Source organism: Elgaria multicarinata, chromosome 7 (assembly GCF_023053635.1).
Source record: "Elgaria multicarinata webbii isolate HBS135686 ecotype San Diego chromosome 7, rElgMul1.1.pri, whole genome shotgun sequence".
Classification (NCBI taxonomy): Eukaryota; Metazoa; Chordata; class Lepidosauria; order Squamata; family Anguidae; genus Elgaria; species Elgaria multicarinata.
The window spans coordinates 55,020,620-55,043,859 of NC_086177.1; the positions used below are offsets into that span (position 1 = coordinate 55,020,620).

Genomic DNA, 23,240 nt, shown 5'->3' on the forward strand with positions numbered 1-23,240 from the left:
GCCTGGACCCAAACCATGTAGGGCTTTAAAGGTGATAACCAACACTTTATACTTCGCCCGGAAACTAACTGGCAGCCAGTGAAGAGATTTTAAAACTGGTGTAATGTGATCACCCCTAGGTGTATGGTGACCAGCCTGGCTGCCATATTTTGAACTACTTGAAGTTTCCGGACTAGGCACACAGATAGCCCTATGTAGAGCGCATTGCAGAAGTCGAGTCTCGAAGTTACCAGCGCGTGCACTACCGTCTTTAGGTCTTCCATCTCTAGGAAGAGGTGCAGCTGGCATATCCGCAGAAGCTGATAGTAGACACTTCTGGCCATCGCATCTATCTGGGCTGTCATTTGGAGCGACTGATCCAGAAGCACCCCCAAGCTGCGAACACAGTCTTTCATGGGGAGTGTAACCCCATCCAGAACTGTCTGACACACCTCCAAACCCAGGTTATGGCCTTTGACAGCAAGCACCTCCGTCTTGTCTGGATTCAGCTTAAGTTTGTTTTTCCTCATCCAGCCCATTACCACCTCCAAGCATTCATTCAGAGAAGACATTCCTGGAAAACTTCCAGGTTTTCCATTTAGGCCTTAGGGCGCAATCCTATGTATATTTAGACAGGAAAAAGAATCCTACCACTCCTAAGATCTCTTCAGCCAGCCGTGCTGGCAGCAGCATGCTGGAAATCGTAGGACTTCTTCCTGACTAAACATGCATAGGATTGCGCTCTTAGTGACTCTACCCTTTAAACAACGAAACCTATGACAATATCCATCACTAAGCAGTAGAATTGCCCAAATCCCATTACTTACACTAAGTAATTAAGGATATTGTGTATATTATATATAATGGGAGGCCGCCAGTAATAGGAGAGTTGCAGGTATGTGCAGGCCAGCACACATATGTCCCCATTGCTGTTCTGAAAGAGCTAATCAGTATTCCACAAATTAAGCTATTTGGCTCATGTTTAACAAAAGGGGACTGCAGTGGTTGCTAGGTTTTTTTAGAGTAGAAAACACCTGCTACACTCATGCCAAGAAACAATAAAGAAGTGTTTGGCAAGACAAGTATTCCTAGAGTAGCTTCCAGGCACTTACTGGAAAATATAAACTCTTCAGATTTCATATATCATATTTTTAAAAGAAACACCGGAGAAAAGGCAGAACTGTCTCCCTTGGCTAAAGCCCATGGATATCTTCCAACACATTCTGAAGTAGTGCCTCTTAAATACCTGCTCATTATTTTTTATTTTAATATATACATATACAAAGAATCACAAGAAAAACTTGTGGTGGTGAAAGACTTGGAAACGATTCATAGGTAAGGCAAAGCACATGTGTTTCCTCCATTTTCTACTTGTGACACTTCCTCCACCATCCACACCCCAAGTTGCCATCATGGGACTTTGCCCTATTTTACAGCAAATCTATTTCCAATTGGAGTTAGAGCTATAGCCTAAAAAAAGCATTCACCTCACACATTTTCATGCTGAAAGCCAAAAATAAAAACCACACACACACACGGCTTTTAAATTCAAGCTGACCTTTTTAATATCAGATAGAATTGGGGGTTGGATATCTTTGGAATCAGCCACCAAAAATGAAATCCTGCTTCAAATTGCTTCACATAAGGTTGGCTCTGAATTCTTATAAGAGGCCCAAAACCTTCAAGTTACTTGTAGTATTTAAGCTACAATTAGATTTTCAGTGGCAAACCTGGAATTCCCAGTCTTGTTTGAGGTACAAGGTAGGACGAGGAGGAGGAGGTGAAGGGCTGGATATCAGGTAACCCATAACCCAGGGGACCTCCAGATGAACTGATAGAGAGTGGGAGATGATGAGAACAAGGTCGAATAGGCCTGGCATCAGCAAATGTAGCTGCTGGGCCCACTGAGGCTAATATTGACCACTGGACCATTCTTTACTTCTGTTTTTTAAAATCGTTTTATAGTCGGGGAGAGCCAGCCAGTATGTACATGGTTACAAATGCTCACTTTATTATTATTTTTACTTCAAAAATATATCTCTATATAAAATAATATATTTTTGCTTTATGTCAGGAATGTAGAAGCAGTTGTAAAGCATGGAGTGGGTTTGGAGGAAAAAAAGCCATTGTGTGTCTCTAAGACCAGTAAGGCCACGGGTTAAAATTACCTAGCTGCACCACTGGGTGGGAGAGCAGTTACTAGGAAGAAGATGCTGCTTACCCCTTTTTGTGTATACCACTTTTCCTGTGCGACCTCTCACCCCGGCGTTGTTCAATACTGGATTGCCTGGACAAACAGAGCAGGCTTCCCCAACCTGGTGCCCTTCAGATGTGTTGGATTAGAATTCCCATTATTCTCAGGCAGCCTTGCTGCTGGCTGTAGATGATAGGAATTGTAGTCCAACACATCTAGAGGGCATCAGGTTGGAGAAGGCTGAAGTAGAGACCCAACATCAGAAAGGGTCTTCTGACTCATTTTTGCACTTTGGAGGAAAACACAGGATTAGAAACCCCGTGCATGCCACCAAATGTCTAGCTCTGCCCCAGATCTTTCAGGAATTTTCTTTCCATTAAATGGTTCCATGAGCCTGACTATTTCTATAGGTCTTTGCCTCTCAGTTCATTACTTAGGATTTCCAGGGATGAGTCTTTAAGAGTCAATTTCCTGAAATGGTGTTGTCTACAACTACACTCGTCTTCTTATCCTCAAAGCAATGGTTCAGGGAGTGTGATCCCACCCTTAGGCAGCAGTTACAATTCTCTTCTGAAAAACTAACAAATAATGCATTTTTAAAAAATCAATTTAATTTTATTGTCTTGCTATTTACTCTTTTTAAAAAAGGCATCCAGTGCAGTCTTCTTATTTTAAATTAATGGCTGTTGCATTAATTTAATACCATTAATTAATACTGCCATGATAGAACTGAATGATTCGATGGTTATTGCCTTGGACTGTGCTGCCAATAAGTGCAACACAGAGGATGATGTTGTAACAAGCTTGTCCTTAGAGTTAGAAAGACGAGGGCTCGAGCAATTAAACTGGGAACAGTCCACTTTCTCTGCTGTATTATATTTATAAACAGCTAAGGGGTTACTTGTCTATTGTGCCTTTTCACGGAGGGCGTTTCTGTCGTCGTTTTGCTTTGCTCAGTCATGTTACAAGGTACCATGTGGTTGGGCATCACAGAAGAAATGTAGATATGACGCAGTGACTTATTGCTGCTTTTTTCTTATCTTTTTTTGCCTTCAAGGATATCTAGCGAACATTCTCCAAAGCTTCAGATCCGGAGCCACAGTTACTTGAGGGCAGTGAGCGAAGTTTCAATCAATAGGAGTTTGGATAGCCTGGATCCAGCTGCTCTGCTTACTTCTCCCAAATTCCGTTCCCGGAATGAGAGCTACATGAGGGCCATGAGCACGATTAGTCAGGTAAGTGGCAGCACAACTGAGAAAACAAGATTAACATCAATCCAAAGCCATGTTCTTAATGACAAAGAATGTATATAATAAGTAGCGGTGTGCTCCACTCGGTTTCGGATCTCCAAATCTGAAGCGGAGCGGGTTGATCCAGACCTCCTAAGCCCGGTTCCGGAGTGAATCAGGGAAGGTCCGGATTGACCCGAAGTGGTTCGGAACGGTTTGAAGCGATTCGGACTGTTCCAAAGCTTCGGAGCCAGGTAAGTGAGGGAGAGGGGCTTACCTGGCTCCACCGTCTACCGCCGCCACAGTCGTGCGGCAGCGGACGGCAGATCCAGGTAAGAGGGGAGGGGGGCTTATTCGGACCCCATTTTGTCCTCCCTTCCCCACTTACCTGCCTCTGCCACCCGCCGCAGAGTCAGGTAAGTGGGGAGGGGGGGGAATGGCATCCTAATATCGATCCGGATCTCACTCCAGATCCGGTTCCAGAACGAATTGGGAGATCGACCTGAACCAGTTCAGGCCCTATTTGGATGGTCCGGATTGGGATCCGAACCGGTTCGAGGGGGGCAAGCACAGTCCTAATAATAAGCCGTTGCTGGTTAAAAATATAAGAAACAGTGCATGAGTAGTTCTTAGATGAAAACAAATAGATGACTAATTACTTTCTCCTATATATTAATGGTTGCTATTGACATCTGTCGGGAAAAGTAAACCACTGCACTTGGGGGAAATCATGTGGTAAGGACAGGCTTGGCCATAGACCAAGTGGTGTCCCATGCCAGAAGCATCTTTGGCACCCCTCTGTATTTGTTCAACTTTGGAATAGCATTTCTTATTTCATTTCTCACCCATTTCAAGACTCTGATGCATGATTTCTATGTGTGACAGTTCCATATAATACAAGGTGATAGATTTGCACCCATGGATCTAATATCAGTCATTCCCTTGCACACTGTTTGTTGAATGGGTACTGTTTTTGTAAATTTTCCAGCAAATTAAAAAAAAAAAGGACTGTTAACATAATACTGGCCTTGCAGGTCAGTGTTGCCAACTCTACTAGTGAAGATGAACTGTTTGTACTATTTGTTTCAGCTATTGCATGGATCACTCAGTAAACAGCTTAAGACAGCTCCCACACTAAAATCCATCCCTGGATAACCTGAAATCTGTCCCCAAATTTGTCTCCATCAGAACACTGGGTGAACCAACCTTTACTGAGAGGTATTCAATAGAGCGAGCAGAATTTTCCTGGATGTTCTTGACTACATGCCCTCTCTCTACATACACATAGGCTGTTTTCGGACAACACAATAGTCAATGGTGGGTTAATAGTCAACTCCACAGTTTATTATGAAGGGGTTGCCCCCCACATGGAATGATTATAATCAACCATGGTGTGGATTACAGCCAGCGTCGAGTTGACTATTAGTCAATGGTATGTTTGGTTGACGTATGTCCCACCCTCTCCCCACCCCCCAGTCCTCCCACTGGAATCCCATCAGCCATTGTGAGTTCTGCCGACTGTTCTAGAGTGGCAGCCACCACTTGGTCACTCGTGCCGGGGGACTTTGTATTTGCCAAAAATAACCAACTATGTGCCATGAAATAACCAACGGTGTTTGATATATGACACAATAACCAATGGTTGCTCAAATAATTAACTCTGCACAGCATTGGTTATTTGTGATGGTTATTTTGGACGAATAGCCAACCATGGTGTAAAAGGTCCCGACAGATGACACCATAACCAACCGTTGACTATTTAACCCACTGTTGGCTTTTTAACCCATTGTTGGTTAGTCTGTCATCTGAACCCAATCACACACATCATAATAATAGGTTGTTGTTGTTTTAAAAAGGAAACACATTAATATGTACAATCAGTATTTATGTTCATATCTCTCCATCTGCTTTATTTATATGCCACTTTTCTTAGAAACTATAATCAAACCAACACACACAAAAACACAGATCATCAATAAAAGCGCCAGAATGCTAAATAAGACCTTCTTTAAAAAGAAATAAACTTTTGAGCAGATGATAATTTCAACAATACCACTGAAATTAAAAACAGAAGCAATAAAATAATAAGATTCCAAAATTTAACATTCATTAAAACTCTTTAAAAATTAAACCTATTAAAATTTAATAACACATTAATGAGTAAGGAGGTTTTAATTTGGTTCCTCTCTGAACTTTCAAGGGAAGGACATTCTATAAACGGGGTGGACCCTCTTCCACTCAGACACCACCAGCCTGATTTGGCAGGCGGGGGAACCTGGAAGATGTTAACCTTTGGGCAGGTTTTATTTGCCTCTGATTTAAAGGCACAGCTTACTTGTAGCATTCCAGTTATCTAAAGAAAATCCCAAACAGGTATTATTCAAATACTTCCTCTCATTTTTCAGTGTCTTGGCAAAGTGTGAGAAGAAGTAATTGAGAATTTGAAGCTGGGTAAATCACCGGGGGTAGATGGTTTAGGACCAGAATATTATAAGGTTTTTAAAGGAATTTTAATACCAAAATTAATAAATTTGTATAATTCCATATTGGAAGGGGATAGAACGCCAGAATCATGGGAACATTCATTAATAATTTTAATACCAAAACCAGATAAAGATTTGACTGTCCCTGATTCATATAGACCTATTTCATTAATAAACCAGGATGCTAAGCTTTTTTCAACTATTTTAGCAAGGCGGTTGAATAAATTTATAGAGGAATATATAGGGGAGGACCAATGTGGATTTGTGGCAGGTAGACAGATGCCTAATTTAGTGGGAAGAGTATTAAATGCAATACAGGTGATAAATAAGTCTAGGGTTAAAGCGGGAATTCTGGCATTGGATATTTTTAAGGCTTTTGATTGTGTGAGCTGGCAAGCTTTAAAGATGGTTTTAAATAAAATGGGATTTGGAAATAAATTTAAAGCGATAATAGAACAGTTATACTCTCAAAATACAGCCGTAGTGGTAGTAAATGATGGTGTGACAGATAAGATACGACTAGCCAGAGGGACAAGGCAAGGCTGTCCGCTCTCACCAGTCCTATTTGTAATGGTAATGGAATTATTGGCGAATGCAATACGAGAAGATGAGGAGATTGAAGGGATAGGTAGTATGAAAGAAATTAAATTGAATATGTTTGCAGACGACACGTTGTTGACGATAAAGAATCCAATAGAGAAGATGGGGAGAATTAAACAACTATTGAGAGAATTTGAGGATATTACGGGGTTAAAAATAAATTGGTCTAAATCAGAATTGATGTTGTTCAATTATACTAAAAAGGAAGAGAAGAATTGGGAAGGAAGGGGAAGAGAGATCAGAGTTAAGAATCAGATTAGATATTTGGGAATAAAAATTATGCAGAAGTTAGAGAGTTTAGAGAAAAAATTTAAATGTGCTAAAAAAAGAGATTTTAGCAAAATTGGAAAAGTATAAAAGGTTAAATTTATCTTGGTTTGGAAGAATAGCATTAATAAAAATGAAGATTTTAGCAAAGATTAATTTTGTGTTTAGGATGTTACCAATAAAAATCTCAGAATTAGAGTTAAAAAGTTGGCAAAGGATTATAAATAATTATTGTAATGGTGATAAGAAAGCGAGGGTAAACAAAAGTAAATAATTTTTTGTGAACCGCCCAGAGAGCTTCGGCTATTGGGCGGTATAAAAATGTAATAAATAAATAAATAAATAAAGTAAATGGTATTTGAGCCAAAAAAAGGGAGGATTGGGTCTCCCGAATCTTAAATTATATTATGTAGCTAATAGATTAAGATATATAGTGGAGGCAATTATAGGATTAGGGGAATTAGATTGGATGGAAGAAGAAAATATGAGTAATATAGAGACTAAATTAGAAAATGTCTTCTTTATGGAAGGGAAAAAAAAATGGGTGGAAAGTATAAATAATCCGCTTTTGAGGTCTCACTGGGAAATTTGGAGTAAATATAAAGGGGTGCTGCTCTATAGGGGTTTAACTCTATAAACGGGGTGGACCCTCTTCCACTCAGACACCACCAGCCTGATTTTGGCAGGCGGGGGAACCTGGAAGATGTTTACCTTTGGGCAGGTTTTATTTGCCTATGATTTAAAGGCACAGCTTACTTGTAGCATTCCAGTTATCTAAAGAAAATCCCAAACAGGTATTATTCAAATACTTCCTCTCATTTTTCAGTGTCTTGGCAAAGTGTGAGATTTTCTCATTGCTGAGAAAATTATGCACCAAATGAAAGCTACTGTGACAGAGCTAAAGCAAATGCCTTCCTCTGTCTCTGAGGCTCATTCATTGAATATGCAAGAGATCTTGATAGATTATCAACACAACCCCCAAATACAAGACTCTAGATATTAAAGCCTTGTGATTTTTGCCTCAGTTAATTTTGTGACTTACTTTCAGCATATAAAGTGCTTACCATGCTGTGCCTTATTCATCATTGCTCTTGCTTTATTCAAAGGTAAATCCCATGCTGAAGATTTTATTTAGAGCTTATTTTATGTTTAGATTTTAATTATTTCATTTTCATTAATATCTTCATTTCTTTTTTTAATGTGATCAATTGTAAAACAAAACAAAACCCTCACCCAACAAAACTATGTTAAAAGGGTTTTTTAATGATGCAGTTTAAAACTGTGTTCAGTGGCATTGCATTTGCAACACCGAATTATAGAAAATAAGGAGCCTCAGTGGTTGTGTACGTAGTTACTTGTTTTTGTGATTTCATGGATGAATCTTGTAATAATTTAATTTTTTCTTCTGGCTGCAACTGCTAGAGTGAAATCATTCACTTCCATTTTAAAAACAGAATAAGTTTATTTCTACCCCAAGATTGTGGAGAAAGGCAGATTTCCTCATTTCAAAAGTCAGAGGGGAAATGATTATAATGATTAATATGTATTAAACCTTAACATCAAGACTTTTTCTCTATCTGGTTAGGCTGACACATGGTTTCTGAGAACTTGAAGTTGGCAATATTAAATGAACTCTTTCCTACTTTACCAATACACCCACTGTTGGAGTGGAAGTCAGACGCTTGAAAGCCAGCTGGCACAAAATGACTGAAGAGAGACACATTTTTATTTAAGGAATCAATCACATGTACACACACACACACACAGAGAGAGAGAGAGAGAGAGAGAGAGAGAGAGAGAGAGAGAGCACCATGAATTCTTCTGTGTTCATGCAGAGCAGCTTTCCCCCTACTAAACTATGAATCACAGTGAGCCTATGTGGCCTTGCTTTTGGCATACTGTGACACAATGGGTTATTCTATGGCTGACTTCCATTTTGTCTTTGGTTAGAACTGTTCTGTCAATTGAAACTCTTTTATTTTCAATAGCCTTTCTGCAGCCAGGAGCAGTGGTTGGCAGGTTGACATCTACTCAAGGATTTTAGAGGTTCACTACTGGGTCCTGGTAGAATGTTCACCTGGGCCAGATCTACACCAAGCAGGAGATAGCACTATGAAAGCGGTATGAAAGCAGTATATGGTCTGTGTCAATGGGCCCCAATAGTTGTCAGTGCACTTCAATACCACCATAAAGCAGTAGTGTGGCTCCTGCCTCTTATATACTGCTTTCATAGTGCTATATCCTGCTTGGTGTAGATCTGGCCTTAGATTAAAGATTTTTAGGGCCAAGATATATATCCAAAATGTGGGGTTGAACCAAAAATAGCCACTCTGCATGTCATTCTCTGCCCTTCACAACCCTGGGGAACATATAGGAGGAGTTATCTCAGTAATGGATCACCTCAGTAACTGTTTCCTTATTCCCACTTCACAACAGGGACTGCCAGTGGTGGTTTTGGTGAAGCATGGGACATCATTATGTCACTAGAAGTTACAGAGTGGAGTGGTGGTAATAGAGGTGCAGGACTTATTCTTGGCAACAATTATGTGTTTGTTAACATCTTGTTTAGGCCTTAAACATTACTGCCCCTTTTATCATTTTGGGGTTTTGGGGGTTGCTTTGAAATTTTGGCAAAAAAACAGCAGAGTGCTTGGATTCAGTATGGTGAAAGCATCCCATTTGCTTCCCAGGAAAACAACCATGTTCAGATTTACTGTAGTCCTGGGGTCTCCAGCATGGTGCATGTGGGTACCAATGTGCTGGCAGACACCTCTCTTGGTGCCTCCCAGGCTGTTCCCTTCCTGATTTTTATGTTATTTCTTAAGATTTTGGTGAATTAAAAAAATTAACTGGGAGGCTGACATGCTGTACCATCTTAATTTGGGTTCAAACGCATGGTTTTGTATTTTGGAGCTCAGACCCTCACCTCTGTTCTTGAGCTAGTTAATTTTTGTTTAGTCTCACAAGTGTGCCTTCTGGGAAATTAGTGTCTTGTGACTGACCATGCCTAGCATGGCAACCATTTTATGAATGGGCAAGCCCTCCACCCCCATGGCAGCCATTTTGTGAGAGTACTCAGAGCACTCTCTCAAAATTCAAAATGTGCCCACTGACTCAAAAAGGTTGACAACCCTGTGTAGTCACAAAGTTGTGGCAAGAAAAACCCACACTAGTGTATGGGCAATTGAAGAACTTGGTTTATTCCACATAATTAAAGTGAAAAAACATGTGCCATGTTGCAGTGGAGAGTACACTATAATGAAATGAGCCCAGGATAATGCATTCCATGAAGAGATCACTGCAGAATCACGAGTCGTTGTGGTGGTGTAGCTAGAGTGCTTTACTTGAATGTAGTAAACCCATCTTCACATCCTCACTGAGCCATGAAGTGTACTGCGTGGCATTGGGAAGTTGTTGTCTCTCCATCTACCCTACTTCAGAGGCTTATTATAAGGATAAAAACACTGATGTCAGAGTAAGTGTAAATAAGATGTAATAATACCTGATTGAGGTATGTACTGAACTCAATTAGTAACTTCCCTACACACACAATTTCTTTCAAATACCTACTTGTCCTACCAGATATTCCCTCTATCAGTTCCCAGTTTCATTATGTTTATTTAACTAATTCCTATTATACTTTATCAAATGCTTTAATAAAATGTAGATGGGTCTTTTGGTATCCTAGAAACCAAGTATGTCTTTTTAAAACTTGGGGGTGGTCTTTCTTTCCCCTCCTCCCAAATAACTTTTATTCTAGGGTGACCATATGAAAAGGAGGACAGGGCTCCTGTATCTTTAACAGTTGCATAGAAAAGGGAATTTCAGCAGGTGTCATTTATATATACATGGAGAACCTGGTGAAATTCCCTCTTCATCACACCAGTTAAAGCTGCAGGTGCCCTGCCTTCTTTTAAATCTGGTCACTCTAGTATAACTCCTGCACTTTAACTGTGGTGATGAAGAGGGAATTTCAGTAGGTTCTCCATATATACAAATGACACCTGCTGAAATTCCCTTCTCTATGCAACTGTTAAAGATACAGGAGCCCTGTCCTCCTTTTCATATGGTCACCCTATTTTATTCCCCACAAGTTAGTATTAGGAATTATCCATTTAATTTAATTAAATCTGACACCAATACTGGCATATGACTTTAAAAGCTAAAGGACTTACCTTGGCTTTGCATAATTAAGCTTTCAGCTGGTTTTTGCTGCTTTTGCCAAGATGGATCTTTTGTGATCGATATAGACAGCTACCATCACATTCTAGAGAATTTTTAAAAATACAGAATTAATAAGGTGATATTATTTTGCTCTGGAGCATATAAGAGTTCTACTTTCACCTCCAAGTGTGTTAAAGGCTCACGTGATCCAAGAAGAAATGGTCTAATAACAGATACCTTCTTGTGACTCTTGAGCATAAGCAATGTCATGCTTTGTTTCCCCTTTTTCCCTTTGGTATTGATTGTAATGCAAGCTGGACTGTTCTTTTGGGTATAATTAATCTGCCTGCTCTTTGCCTGCAGGTGAGCGAGATGGAAGTAAATGGTCAGTTTGAATCAGTCTGCGAGTCTGTATTCAGTGAACTAGAGTCTCAGGCAGTAGAGGCCCTGGATCTGCCAATGCCAGGCTGCTTCCGCATGAGGAGCCACAGCTATGTGAGGGCGATTGAAAAGGGCTGTTCTCAAGATGATGAATGTTTGTCGCTGAGGTCCTCGTCTCCACCACGCACAACCACCACTGTGAGGACCATCCAAAGCAGCACTGGTGAGTTACAGAGAATCATATGGAAGCAGGTTAAAGCAAGAAGCCATTGAACACCTATTCCCACTGTTCCCTATGAAGGCTGCTCACCACCCTCCACTCTTTTTACTTGGGCTCCCATCCCCACATACACATTCTGAGCATAGTAGCGCTGAGAGTAGTTTAAATCTTCTGGTCTGATTGTTGGTGCCTTTGGGGGAATGATAAGGCAGTCTGAAAACATGGAACAAGAAGAAGATGGAAATGTTGGCCCTGGAAGTAACTACACAAGCCAAATAGACCACTAGACTAGTGCTGGTATATACGAGTGCTGTGGTGTGGAGCCCTGGGCATACAGCAGCATTTTTGTCAGCAGCTGCTCCATTGCCAGGGCTGTCTATTAATGGAGCCCCTGGAGAGTTGCTATAGGAGTCCTGCTTGGCTTCTCTGCTGTTAAGGCAACTTCTTTAGAAGGGAAGGGAAGGAAGATTGCTCTTTTCCACTACAAGTCCATGATGGAAAAAAGTGAGGACACTTATGAACATGGATCTGAGTTAGCACTCATGTAGTGGATTCCATCCATATCATAATGTGGTATTACTCTAGCGGGGATGTTGATTTTTTTCCCCTTAAGGCTCAACAGGTCCTACTTTTGCTTTTTATAATAAGAACATCCTGAGGATAAAATGTAAGTGGAAATGTGCCTCTGGGGGAAGATTAGTCAGAGGTGGTAAAGAGCCATGCCAGAGGCATCAGTCCTGGGGCTTCTGGGGTCTTGTCTGGAAACTTGTGCCTTTAACTGTGCTGAGGGGCCAAGAGATGATGGACCTGCTGCATCCCTATGTAGCCTTGTTCTTCTGTCCATCCTTTTGCTACATTCTTCCTCACCTGCTGTGGCCAGCAGGACTCTTTCCACCACAGCAAGCAAATCAGGGGAACCTATGAAAGAGGCTGGAGGCATTTAAATGTCAACATCTATCATTGCCTCAGAACATTTATAGCAGGGGTGGGCAAGACATGGACTGCAGGCCTCATGGGTCTCCCCCCTCCCACCCGGTCCACTATGGAGTGCTAAACAGGTCAAATTTAGCTTATTCTGAATAATTTGATCATTTAGCTTAAGAACAAGCTAAATTTGATCTGTTTGGCACCTTATAGTGGTAAAATAGCCATTCTCCCCTTCCCCAAACCCGATTTTTGATTTATTTTTTTTAGTTTTTGGGCAGTGCCCTATGGAGTGCTGCAGCCTGTGAAGGATGAAAATAGCCCCCAACCTCCCTGCAATTGCCCACCCCTGATTTAAAAAAATAAGTGTCATCGCTAGACAAAGGGCCTGACAATCCAGTCAGCCTTGTCCAAATTTGGGAGAGAGGTTGCAGCTAATAAACTCTTCAAGACATTTCGAGGTCTGTGATTTGATTCTAATGGATGCTTTGCAGTAATAGATTTTCAGGGAAAACAATCTTAATGTTACAATGCATGCTTAAGTCTAGATCTTTATGTAACAAACACCTATGAAGTATCCATTGTTATACTCAAAAGGAAATGTGTCTGATGTGCAAAAAGGGCAGTTGCCATCCTAAACGTTGGTTGCTCTCTCCACATCGAAGCAATTGGAAGGAAGGGGATTATTGGCCCATTGCAATAGAATCATAATTGGAAATAGAAAATCATAGGCTTCTCTCCAGGCTACCATGGGGAACTTGCCAGAATGGGACAGTCATTGAAAATGCCCAAACTGAAATCACTAAAGAACTGTATATACTAAACTCATCTTGTTGAACTCGACACAGCGGGGATAGGAAGTCAATGCAGTTGTTGAAAAAATAGTTTAGTACCTGCAGCTGCCTAGCATCACTTAGCAGGGTGGCAGCAGCTGCAATCAGAGCCAGATGTGATTACTGAACCAGCTCCAAGTGCAGCCCCAGTTCTAGCCAGGAGTGGCAGAGGCATCCAAGAAATTCATCAGAAAAAACGACCACAAATTCAGTTGCCTCTTCACTACTTCATCACATAACATACAGGCTCAATCGTCTTGGCTCATGTTTTCCCATTGCTTTTGTTCACGGATTCCACCTTTATCATCCTTAGATTTGGGATTTTCTTAGGACTTGCAACTTTTTATGTTGTGTATGCTTTTAATACCTGCATTAACAGATGTGTGTGTGTCGGGGATCAACAGAGGTAGTTTTCCCCATTGCTACATTTCCATGCCAGGAAAGTGTTTGCCTGTTAAATTTTTGCCTGTTAATGAGTTTGTGACCTGGGGGGAGTCCTGCCAGGTCAAAGTTGGTAGCATTGGGCTCTGTGCGATTGCTTTAACAAACTGCTTTCCAGGAATTCAAGCACAGGTAAAATGCACAGGTAAAATTTATTGTTTGCTATTTTATTGTTTTACTCTGTACAGCACCATGTACATTGATGGCGCTATATAAATAAATAAATAATAATAATAATAATAATAATAATAATAATCGCACATATGGGTTCGAAAACTGAGCAGAATTTTGGCGGGAGCCCTCCCTCCACTATACATGTTCAGGCCATGGCTCCCCCCTTTCCCACACAGCTCCTTTTTGTCCCCTGCAGCAATGTCAGGAACATTCTCTTTCTCTTAGCGATACTGGGAGTAGCTTAAAATGATGTGTGAACTGGGAGTAGCTTAAAGTGATGTGTGAACCCGCCCTGAGTGTTCAGCATCTGGGGGGGGGGGGGAATATGGCCTGCAATCCTGCTGATCAGTTCACCAGCAAATGGTCTCAGTCAATTTGGCAAGAGCAAATCTCCTCAGTTTATAGCCTCAGCCCTAGTTCCTCTTATAGTTTATTACAAACCAGCTGCACCTCTCTGATGCGGAGTATGCTCTCTATATTGAAGCATAAGTACAGATTGCTTACCTGTAACTATGCTTCTTAGTGGTCATCTCTGTACTCACACATGGCTTCTTATTTATAAACACTGCGAAATCCATCTTGTTAAACCTGGCTTGCTTTGCAGTGAAAGCGGCAAAAATTAGGAAAGACTTAGTGTCCCCTGATGATAACTAAGATTGCTGGTAAAAATCCCAGCACTATATATGATGTTTTATATGTAAAAGTTCAATATTTGATGTTTAATACAATGCTGTAATGTAATGTAATGTTTTTATATCATGACTCTTGTATCTGGCTAAAACCCATGCTGGGTTGCCTTAATAAAATTTTGACATTTTTGACATGGGTTCTGCACCAGCACAGAGCATCATTGAGAACATTCTAGAAGAATCTGGTGAGAGTCCTCCCTCCACTACTCATGCTAAGGGTGTGGATCCTGCCTTTCCTGCTGAGTTCCCAGTGTGCTGCAGCTGTAGGATGAATTCAGCAGGACATAGAAGTGGGACAAGGAAAGCTGTGTGCATACACAGATGGCCACTTGAACCACAAGTTTATGTGAGCAACTTGTCATTATTTGTGGTCTGTGTGAATCACACACTTGAATGATTACCAAGTTCACTTACAAAAAGGGAGCAGATGTCACACCAAAAGAGAGGAGAGAAATAGCTGATTCAGGTATAGCCTGTAGCGCTGCATGGTTATGGAAGGCTAAGACAATGTTGCTGCTCAGCAGACTTCATCAAGGAAACACCCTGGAATAAGGTAGTAGAAAACACCACAGCCTGTGTAGAATGATTACAGCCCCCTGCAGGGGATGGGAAAAAGAGCTAGGTGATAGGCAAGGATTGTGTTTGGGGTGATCCACTTCACATATCATTGTAGAGAAACTGGATGGCCACAACATGGGCCATTTTAACATATCGTGCCTTGCATAAGTATTCACTGCCCCCACTTTGACATTATGGAGTATTTTGCGTAGATTAGTGAGAAGAAATCCTAATTAACTCTATTTTAATTCAATGAACAAAAAACCTACGGTTTATAAAACAATGTTAAGGCCCTACACTTTTCCACCAAGCACCAAAAAGCGGGGAAATTGGGAGTTAAGGCTCGCCAGCCTTAACGCCACATCCTCCCTAAGGAGGCAGAAAGTACCAGTGAAATTCTCATTCTGCCAAAGCAGATAAACCATGAGGACAGGATGGAGAATAGGATATGCAGAGGTGACTGTGGGGTTGTGGAAAACTGATGACGAACAACTTAGAGCCACCTACTTCTTTTTTTGTTTAGAGCAGCCCTTCCCCAACCTGGTGCCCTCCAAAGGTGTTGGACTGCAACGATTGATCATTGCAAGTCAGTATGTCCCATGGTCAGGAATGCTGGGACAGCAGGATGGGGAACGTAGGGCGGCGCCTCCAGGCAAGCCCCCCCCCCCACCTCACCCTGCTTACCTGCTCTGTCGTCGTTGGGCCCGGCCTTGAACAGAGTGCCCTGGTGCACCCAGAAGCAAGGCCACACTTGCAGCCTTGCTTCTGGGTGGACCCAGGGGCTCAATTCAAGCCTGGGCCAGGTGACGACGGAGCAGGTAAGAACCCCACACACACACCTGGCCCCTTACCTGGACCTGCTGCCACCGCTGCACTAAGTGCAGCAGCTCCAGCCAACCCCCCTTCTGCCTGGCCCCTTACCTGGAGCTGCCACTGCACAAACTGTCGCACCCCACAACTTGCCTTCTCCGTCATGGCCTGACCCATGCTTGAATTGAGCCCCTGAGTCCACCCAGAAGCAAGGCTGCAGGTGCAGACTTGCTTCCGGGTGGACCAGGGCACTCGATTCAAGCCGGCGCCCAGCGACAACGGAGCAGGTAAGTGGGGTGGGCTGGGGTGGGGGCTTGCCTGGAGCCGTTGCTGCAGTTTGCACAGCAGTGGCAGTGGGTCTAGGTAAGGGGCAAGGCAGGAGGCGGTTGCTTACCTGCTCCATCGTCCCCAGGCCCAGGCTTGAATTGAGGTTCTGGATGGACCAGGGTGCTCAGTTCAAGTCCAGGCCCAGTGACGATGGAACACGTAAGTGGGTTGGGGCTTACCTGGCAGCAGAGCCAGGCAGGAGGGGGTGGGGTTTCTTACCTGCTCCGTCGTCGCAGTCCAACATCTTTGGAGGGCACCAGGTTGGGGAAGGGCTGCTCTAAACAAAAAAAGAAGTAGGTGGCTCTAAGTTGTTCGTCATCAGTTTTCCACAACCCCACAGTCACCTCTGCATATCCTATTCTCCATCCTGTCCTCATGGTTTATCTGCTTTGGCAGAATGAGAATTTCACTGGTACTTTCTGCCTCCTTAGGGAGGATGTGGCGTTAAGGCTGGCGAGCCTTAACTCCCAATTTCCCCGCTTTTTGGTGCTTGGTGGAAAAGTGTAGGGCCTTAACATTGTTTTATAAACCGTAGGTTTTTTGTTCATTGAATTTCATGGCTTTTTGTAAAGGATAATGAGCCCTTCCCTCTTTTAAATGCGGTTACTTTAGTATAGCTCCTGCAGCTTTCACTGTTGTGATGAAAAGGAGATTTCACCAGGTTCTCCATATATACAAATGACACCTGGTGAAATTCCCTTTTCATCAGAACAGTGCACGCTGCAAGAGCTATACTAGAGTAATCAGATACAAAAGAGGTCACGGCTTCTGCAGCTTGCACTGTTGTGATGAAGAGGGGATTTCACCAGGTTCTCCATATATACAAATGACAACTGCTGAAATTCTCTTTTCTATGCAACTGTTAAAGATACAGGAGCCCTGTGCTCCTTTTCATATGGTCACGGGCAGGGGGCTGGTGACTCCGATGTCAGTGAATCCATGGGTACATAAATCCTACAATCCTATGCAAGGTTAGACATAAAATCCTACAATTCTATGCATATACCTACGGATTCATAGAGCCACTGACATCGGAGTCACCAGCCCCACCTTGTGACCATATGCAAAGGAGTAGAGGGCTCCTGTATCTTTTACAGTTGCATAGAAAAGGGAATTTCAGCAGGTGTCACTTGTATTCATGCAGCACCTGGTGAAATTCCCTCTTCATCACAGCAGTGAAATCTGCAGGAGCTGTACTAGAGTGACTCCATTTAAAAGAGGGCAAGGCTCCTGCAGCTTTCACTGTTGTGATGAAGAGGAAATTTCACCAGGTTCTCCATATATACAAATGATATCTGCTGAAATTTATATTTATAAATATAACTGTAAAAAATTTATATTTTTTACTTAATTAACATTAAAGAATGCACAACCATTGTGCATTCTTTAATGTTAATTAAGTAAAAAATATATTTTTCTCCTGCACCTTTAACTGGTGTGATGAAGAGGGAACTTCACCAGGTTCCCCTCTGCTGAAATTCCCTTTTCTATGCAACTGTTAAAGATACAGGAGCCCTGTGCTCCTTTTCATATGGTCACAGGGGCAGGGGGCTGGTGACTCCAATGTCGGTGGGGCTATGAATCTGTGGGTACATAAATCCTACAATCCTATGCAAGGTTAGACATAAAATCCTACAATCCTATGCATATACCACGGATTCATAGACCCACTGACATCGGAGTCACCAGCCCCACCTTGTGACCATATGCAAAGGAGTACAAGGCTCCTGCCTCTTTTACAGTTGCATAGAAAAGGGAATTTCAGCAGGTGTCATTTGTATGCATGCACCTCCTGGTGAAATTCTCTCTTCATCACAACATTTAAAGCTGCAGGAGCCCTGCCCTCTTGACCAGACACAAAAGAGGCAAGGCTCCTGTGACTTTAAATGTTGTGATGAATCCCAGGTGGATTCCTGCATTAAGAAGTGGGATGGACTAGATGCCCTCATAGGCCCCCTTTTCAACTCTGCTATTCTACGATTCTATGAACATGGGCAGAGTGCATTGCCTGTGGCTGATGTGAGCCAAACATGCAACGATAACTGGAGGGAGGAAGTTCTCCCTAACTGCCAGCTAAATTCCTGCATTAAGAAGGGGGTTGGACTAGATGCCCTCATAGGCCCCCTTTTCAACTCTGCTATTCTACGATTCTATGAACATGAGCAGAGTGCATTGCCTGTTGCTGATGTGAGCCAAACATGCAACGATAACTGGAGGGAGGAAGTTCTCCCTAACTGCCAGCTAAATTCCTGCATTAAGAAGTGGGATGGACTAGATGCCCTCATAGGCCCCCTTTTCAACTCTGCTATTCTACGATTCTATGAACATGGGCAGAGTGCATTGCCTGTGGCTGATGTGAGCCAAACATGCAACGATAACTGGAGGGAGGAAGTTCTCCCTAACTGCCAGCTAAATTCCTGCATTAAGAAGTGGGATGGACTAGATGCCCTCATAGGCCCCCTTTTCAACTCTGCTATTCTACGATTCTATGAACATGGGCAGAGTGCATTGCCTGTGGCTGATGTGAGCCAAACATGCAACGATAACTGGAGGGAGGAAGTTCTCCCTAACTGCCAGCTAAATTCCTGCATTAAGAAGTGGGATGGACTAGATGCCCTCATAGGCCCCCTTTTCAACTCTGCTATTCTACGATTCTATGAACATGGGCAGAGTGCATTGCCTGTGGCTGATGTGAGCCAAACATGCAACGATAACTGGAGGGAGGAAGTTCTCCCTAACTGCCAGCTAAATTCCTGCATTAAGAAGTGGGATGGACTAGATGCCCTCATAGGCCCCCTTTTCAACTCTGCTATTCTACGATTCTATGAACATGGGCAGAGTGCATTGCCTGTGGCTGATGTGAGCCAAACATGCAACGATAACTGGAGGGAGGAAGTTCTCCCTAACTGCCAGCTAAATTCCTGCATTAAGAAGTGGGATGGACTAGATGCCCTCATAGGCCCCCTTTTCAACTCTGCTATTCTACGATTCTATGAACATGGGCAGAGTGCATTGCCTGTGGCTGATGTGAGCCAAACATGCAACGATAACTGGAGGGAGGAAGTTCTCCCTAACTGCCAGCTAAATTCCTGCATTAAGAAGTGGGATGGACTAGATGCCCTCATAGGCCCCCTTTTCAACTCTGCTATTCTACGATTCTATGAACATGGGCAGAGTGCATTGCCTGTGGCTGATGTGAGCCAAACATGCAACGATAACTGGAGGGAGGAAGTTCTACCAAACTGCCAGCTAAATTCCTGCATTAAGAAGTGGGATGGACTAGATGCCCTCATAGGCCCCCTTTTCAACTCTGCTATTCTACGATTCTATGAACATGGGCAGAGTGCATTGCCTGTGGCTGATATGAGCCAAACATGCAACGATAACTGGAGGGAGGAAGTTCTCCCTAACTGCCAGCTAAATTCCTGCATTAAGAAGTGGGATGGACTAGATGCCCTCATAGGCCCCCTTTTCAACTCTGCTATTCTACGATTCTATGAACATGGGCAGAGTGCATTGCCTGTGGCTGATGTGAGCCAAACATGCAACGATAACTGGAGGGAGGAAGTTCTCCCTAACTGCCAGCTAAATTCCTGCATTAAGAAGTGGGATGGACTAGATGCCCTCATAGGCCCCCTTTTCAACTCTGCTATTCTACGATTCTATGAACATGGGCAGAGTGCATTGCCTGTGGCTGATGTGAGCCAAACATGCAACGATAACTGGAGGGAGGAAGTTCTCCCTAACTGCCAGCTAAATTCCTGCATTAAGAAGTGGGATGGACTAGATGCCCTCATAGGCCCCCTTTTCAACTCTGCTATTCTACGATTCTATGAACATGGGCAGAGTGCATTGCCTGTGGCTGATGTGAGCCAAACATGCAACGATAACTGGAGGGAGGAAGTTCTCCCTAACTGCCAGCTAAATTCCTGCATTAAGAAGGGGGTTGGACTAGATGCCCTCATAGGCCCCCTTTTCAACTCTGCTATTCTACGATTCTATGAACATGAGCAGAGTGCATTGCCTGTGGCTGATGTGAGCCAAACATGCAACGATAACTGGAGGGAGGAAGTTCTCCCTAACTGCCAGCTAAATTCCTGCATTAAGAAGTGGGATGGACTAGATGCCCTCATAGGCCCCCTTTTCAACTCTGCTATTCTACGATTCTATGAACATGGGCAGAGTGCATTGCCTGTGGCTGATGTGAGCCAAACATGCAACGATAACTGGAGGGAGGAAGTTCTCCCTAACTGCCAGCTAAATTCCTGCATTAAGAAGTGGGATGGACTAGATGCCCTCATAGGCCCCCTTTTCAACTCTGCTATTCTACGATTCTATGAACATGGGCAGAGTGCATTGCCTGTGGCTGATGTGAGCCAAACATGCAACGATAACTGGAGGGAGGAAGTTCTCCCTAACTGCCAGCTAAATTCCTGCATTAAGAAGTGGGATGGACTAGATGCCCTCATAGGCCCCCTTTTCAACTCTGCTATTCTACGATTCTATGAACATGGGCAGAGTGCATTGCCTGTGGCTGATGTGAGCCAAACATGCAACGATAACTGGAGGGAGGAAGTTCTCCCTAACTGCCAGCTAAATTCCTGCATTAAGAAGTGGGATGGACTAGATGCCCTCATAGGCCCCCTTTTCAACTCTGCTATTCTACGATTCTATGAACATGGGCAGAGTGCATTGCCTGTGGCTGATGTGAGCCAAACATGCAACGATAACTGGAGGGAGGAAGTTCTCCCTAACTGCCAGCTAAATTCCTGCATTAAGAAGTGGGATGGACTAGATGCCCTCATAGGCCCCCTTTTCAACTCTGCTATTCTACGATTCTATGAACATGGGCAGAGTGCATTGCCTGTGGCTGATGTGAGCCAAACATGCAACGATAACTGGAGGGAGGAAGTTCTCCCTAACTGCCAGCTAAATTCCTGCATTAAGAAGTGGGATGGACTAGATGCCCTCATAGGCCCCCTTTTCAACTCTGCTATTCTACGATTCTATGAACATGGGCAGAGTGCATTGCCTGTGGCTGATATGAGCCAAACATGCAACGATAACTGGAGGGAGGAAGTTCTCCCTAACTGCCAGCTAAATTCCTGCATTAAGAAGTGGGATGGACTAGATGCCCTCATAGGCCCCCTTTTCAACTCTGCTATTCTACGATTCTATGAACATGGGCAGAGTGCATTGCCTGTGGCTGATGTGAGCCAAACATGCAACGATAACTGGAGGGAGGAAGTTCTCCCTAACTGCCAGCTAAATTCCTGCATTAAGAAGTGGGATGGACTAGATGCCCTCATAGGCCCCCTTTTCAACTCTGCTATTCTACGATTCTATGAACATGGGCAGAGTGCATTGCCTAGAAAAGGGAATTTCAGCAGGTGTCATTTGTATGCATGTAGCACCTGGTGAAATTCTCTCTTCATCACAATGTTTAAAGTCACAGGAGCCTTGCCTCTTTTGTATCTGGTCAAGATGGCAGGGTTCCTGCAGCTTTAACTGTTGTGACGAAGAGGGAATTTCACCAGGTTCTCCATATATACAAATGACACCTGCTGAAATCCCCTTTTCTAGGCAACTGTTAAAAATGCAGGAGCCCTGTCTTCCTTTTCATGTGGCTAGGGAGGCCATATGCAAAAGAGTACAGGGCTCCTGTTTGCTTAATAGTTGCATAGAAAAGGGAATTTCAGCAGGTGTCATTTGTATGCATGTAGCACCTGGTGAAATTCTCTCTTCAACACAACATTTAAAGTCGCAGGAGCCTTGCCTCTTTTGTATCTGGTCAAGATGGCAGGGTTCCTGCAGCTTTAACTGTTGTGACGAAGAGGGGATTTCACCAGGTTCTCCACACCCCCCACCCACACACACACTCCACACACACCCACACCCCACACACCCACACACACACCTCCACCCACACACACCACACACACACACCCCACATCCCCCACCCACACCCACACATCCACCCCCCCACACCCCACCCCACCCCACACACACCCCACACACACACACACACCCACATCCCACACACCCACACACACCCACACCCCACACACCCCACACCCCACCCCCACCCCCACCCCCACCCACACACCCCACCCACACACACACCCCACACACACACCCCACACACACCACCCACCCCCACCCCCCACCCACACACACACTCCACACACACACACACCTCACCCACCCACCCACACACCTCCACCCACACACACCACACACCCCACCCCCCCACATCCCCCACCCACACCCACACATCCACCCCCCCACACCCCACCCCACCCCACACACACCCCCACACCCCACACCCCCACACCCACCCCACCCACACCCACCCACACACCCCACCCCCACACCCCCACACCTCACCCACACACACCACCCCCACACACCCCACACCCACACACACACTCCACACACACACGCACCACCCACCCACACACACACCTCCACCCACACACACCACACACACCACCCCCCCACATCCCCCACACACACCCACACATCCACCCCCCCACACCCCACCCCACCCCACACACACCTCCACCCACACACACACCCCCACACACCTCCCCACCCCCCCACACACCCCACACACACCCCACACACACACTCCACCCCCCACACACACCCCACACACCCACCCACACACACACAACACCCCCAACACTCCCCCACACCCCCCCACACACACACACACACACGCGCGCGCGCGCGCGCGCGCCGTGGGAGAGGAAGGACTTCCCTTACCTTCCTCTTGCTGCTCTGGTGGGGAAATGGGCTTCCCTGCCGGAAACAGAAGTGCCGTCACTTCCGTTTCCGTCGGGGAAGCCCATTTCCCCACCAGAGCAGCAAGAGGAAGGTAAGGGAAGTCCTTCCTCTTCTTCCCCCTCTCCCCCGCCCAAGTCGGCTGCGTGTGTGTGTGAGTGAGTGAGTGAGTGATTGACTC

General features: G+C 44.1%; 1 protein-coding gene across 1 annotated transcript in view; it reads left to right on the top strand.

Annotated features, from left to right (window-relative positions):
* DLGAP1 (DLG associated protein 1) overlaps nucleotides 1-23,240 on the top strand; it is a 166,447-nt gene that overhangs the window by 43,525 nt on the left and 99,682 nt on the right. The window contains exons 3-4 of the mRNA XM_063130592.1: nucleotides 3,231-3,408; nucleotides 11,280-11,520. Coding sequence (XP_062986662.1) covers nucleotides 3,231-3,408; nucleotides 11,280-11,520 — 419 coding nt within the window. The remainder of the gene's footprint in view (nucleotides 1-3,230; nucleotides 3,409-11,279; nucleotides 11,521-23,240) is intronic.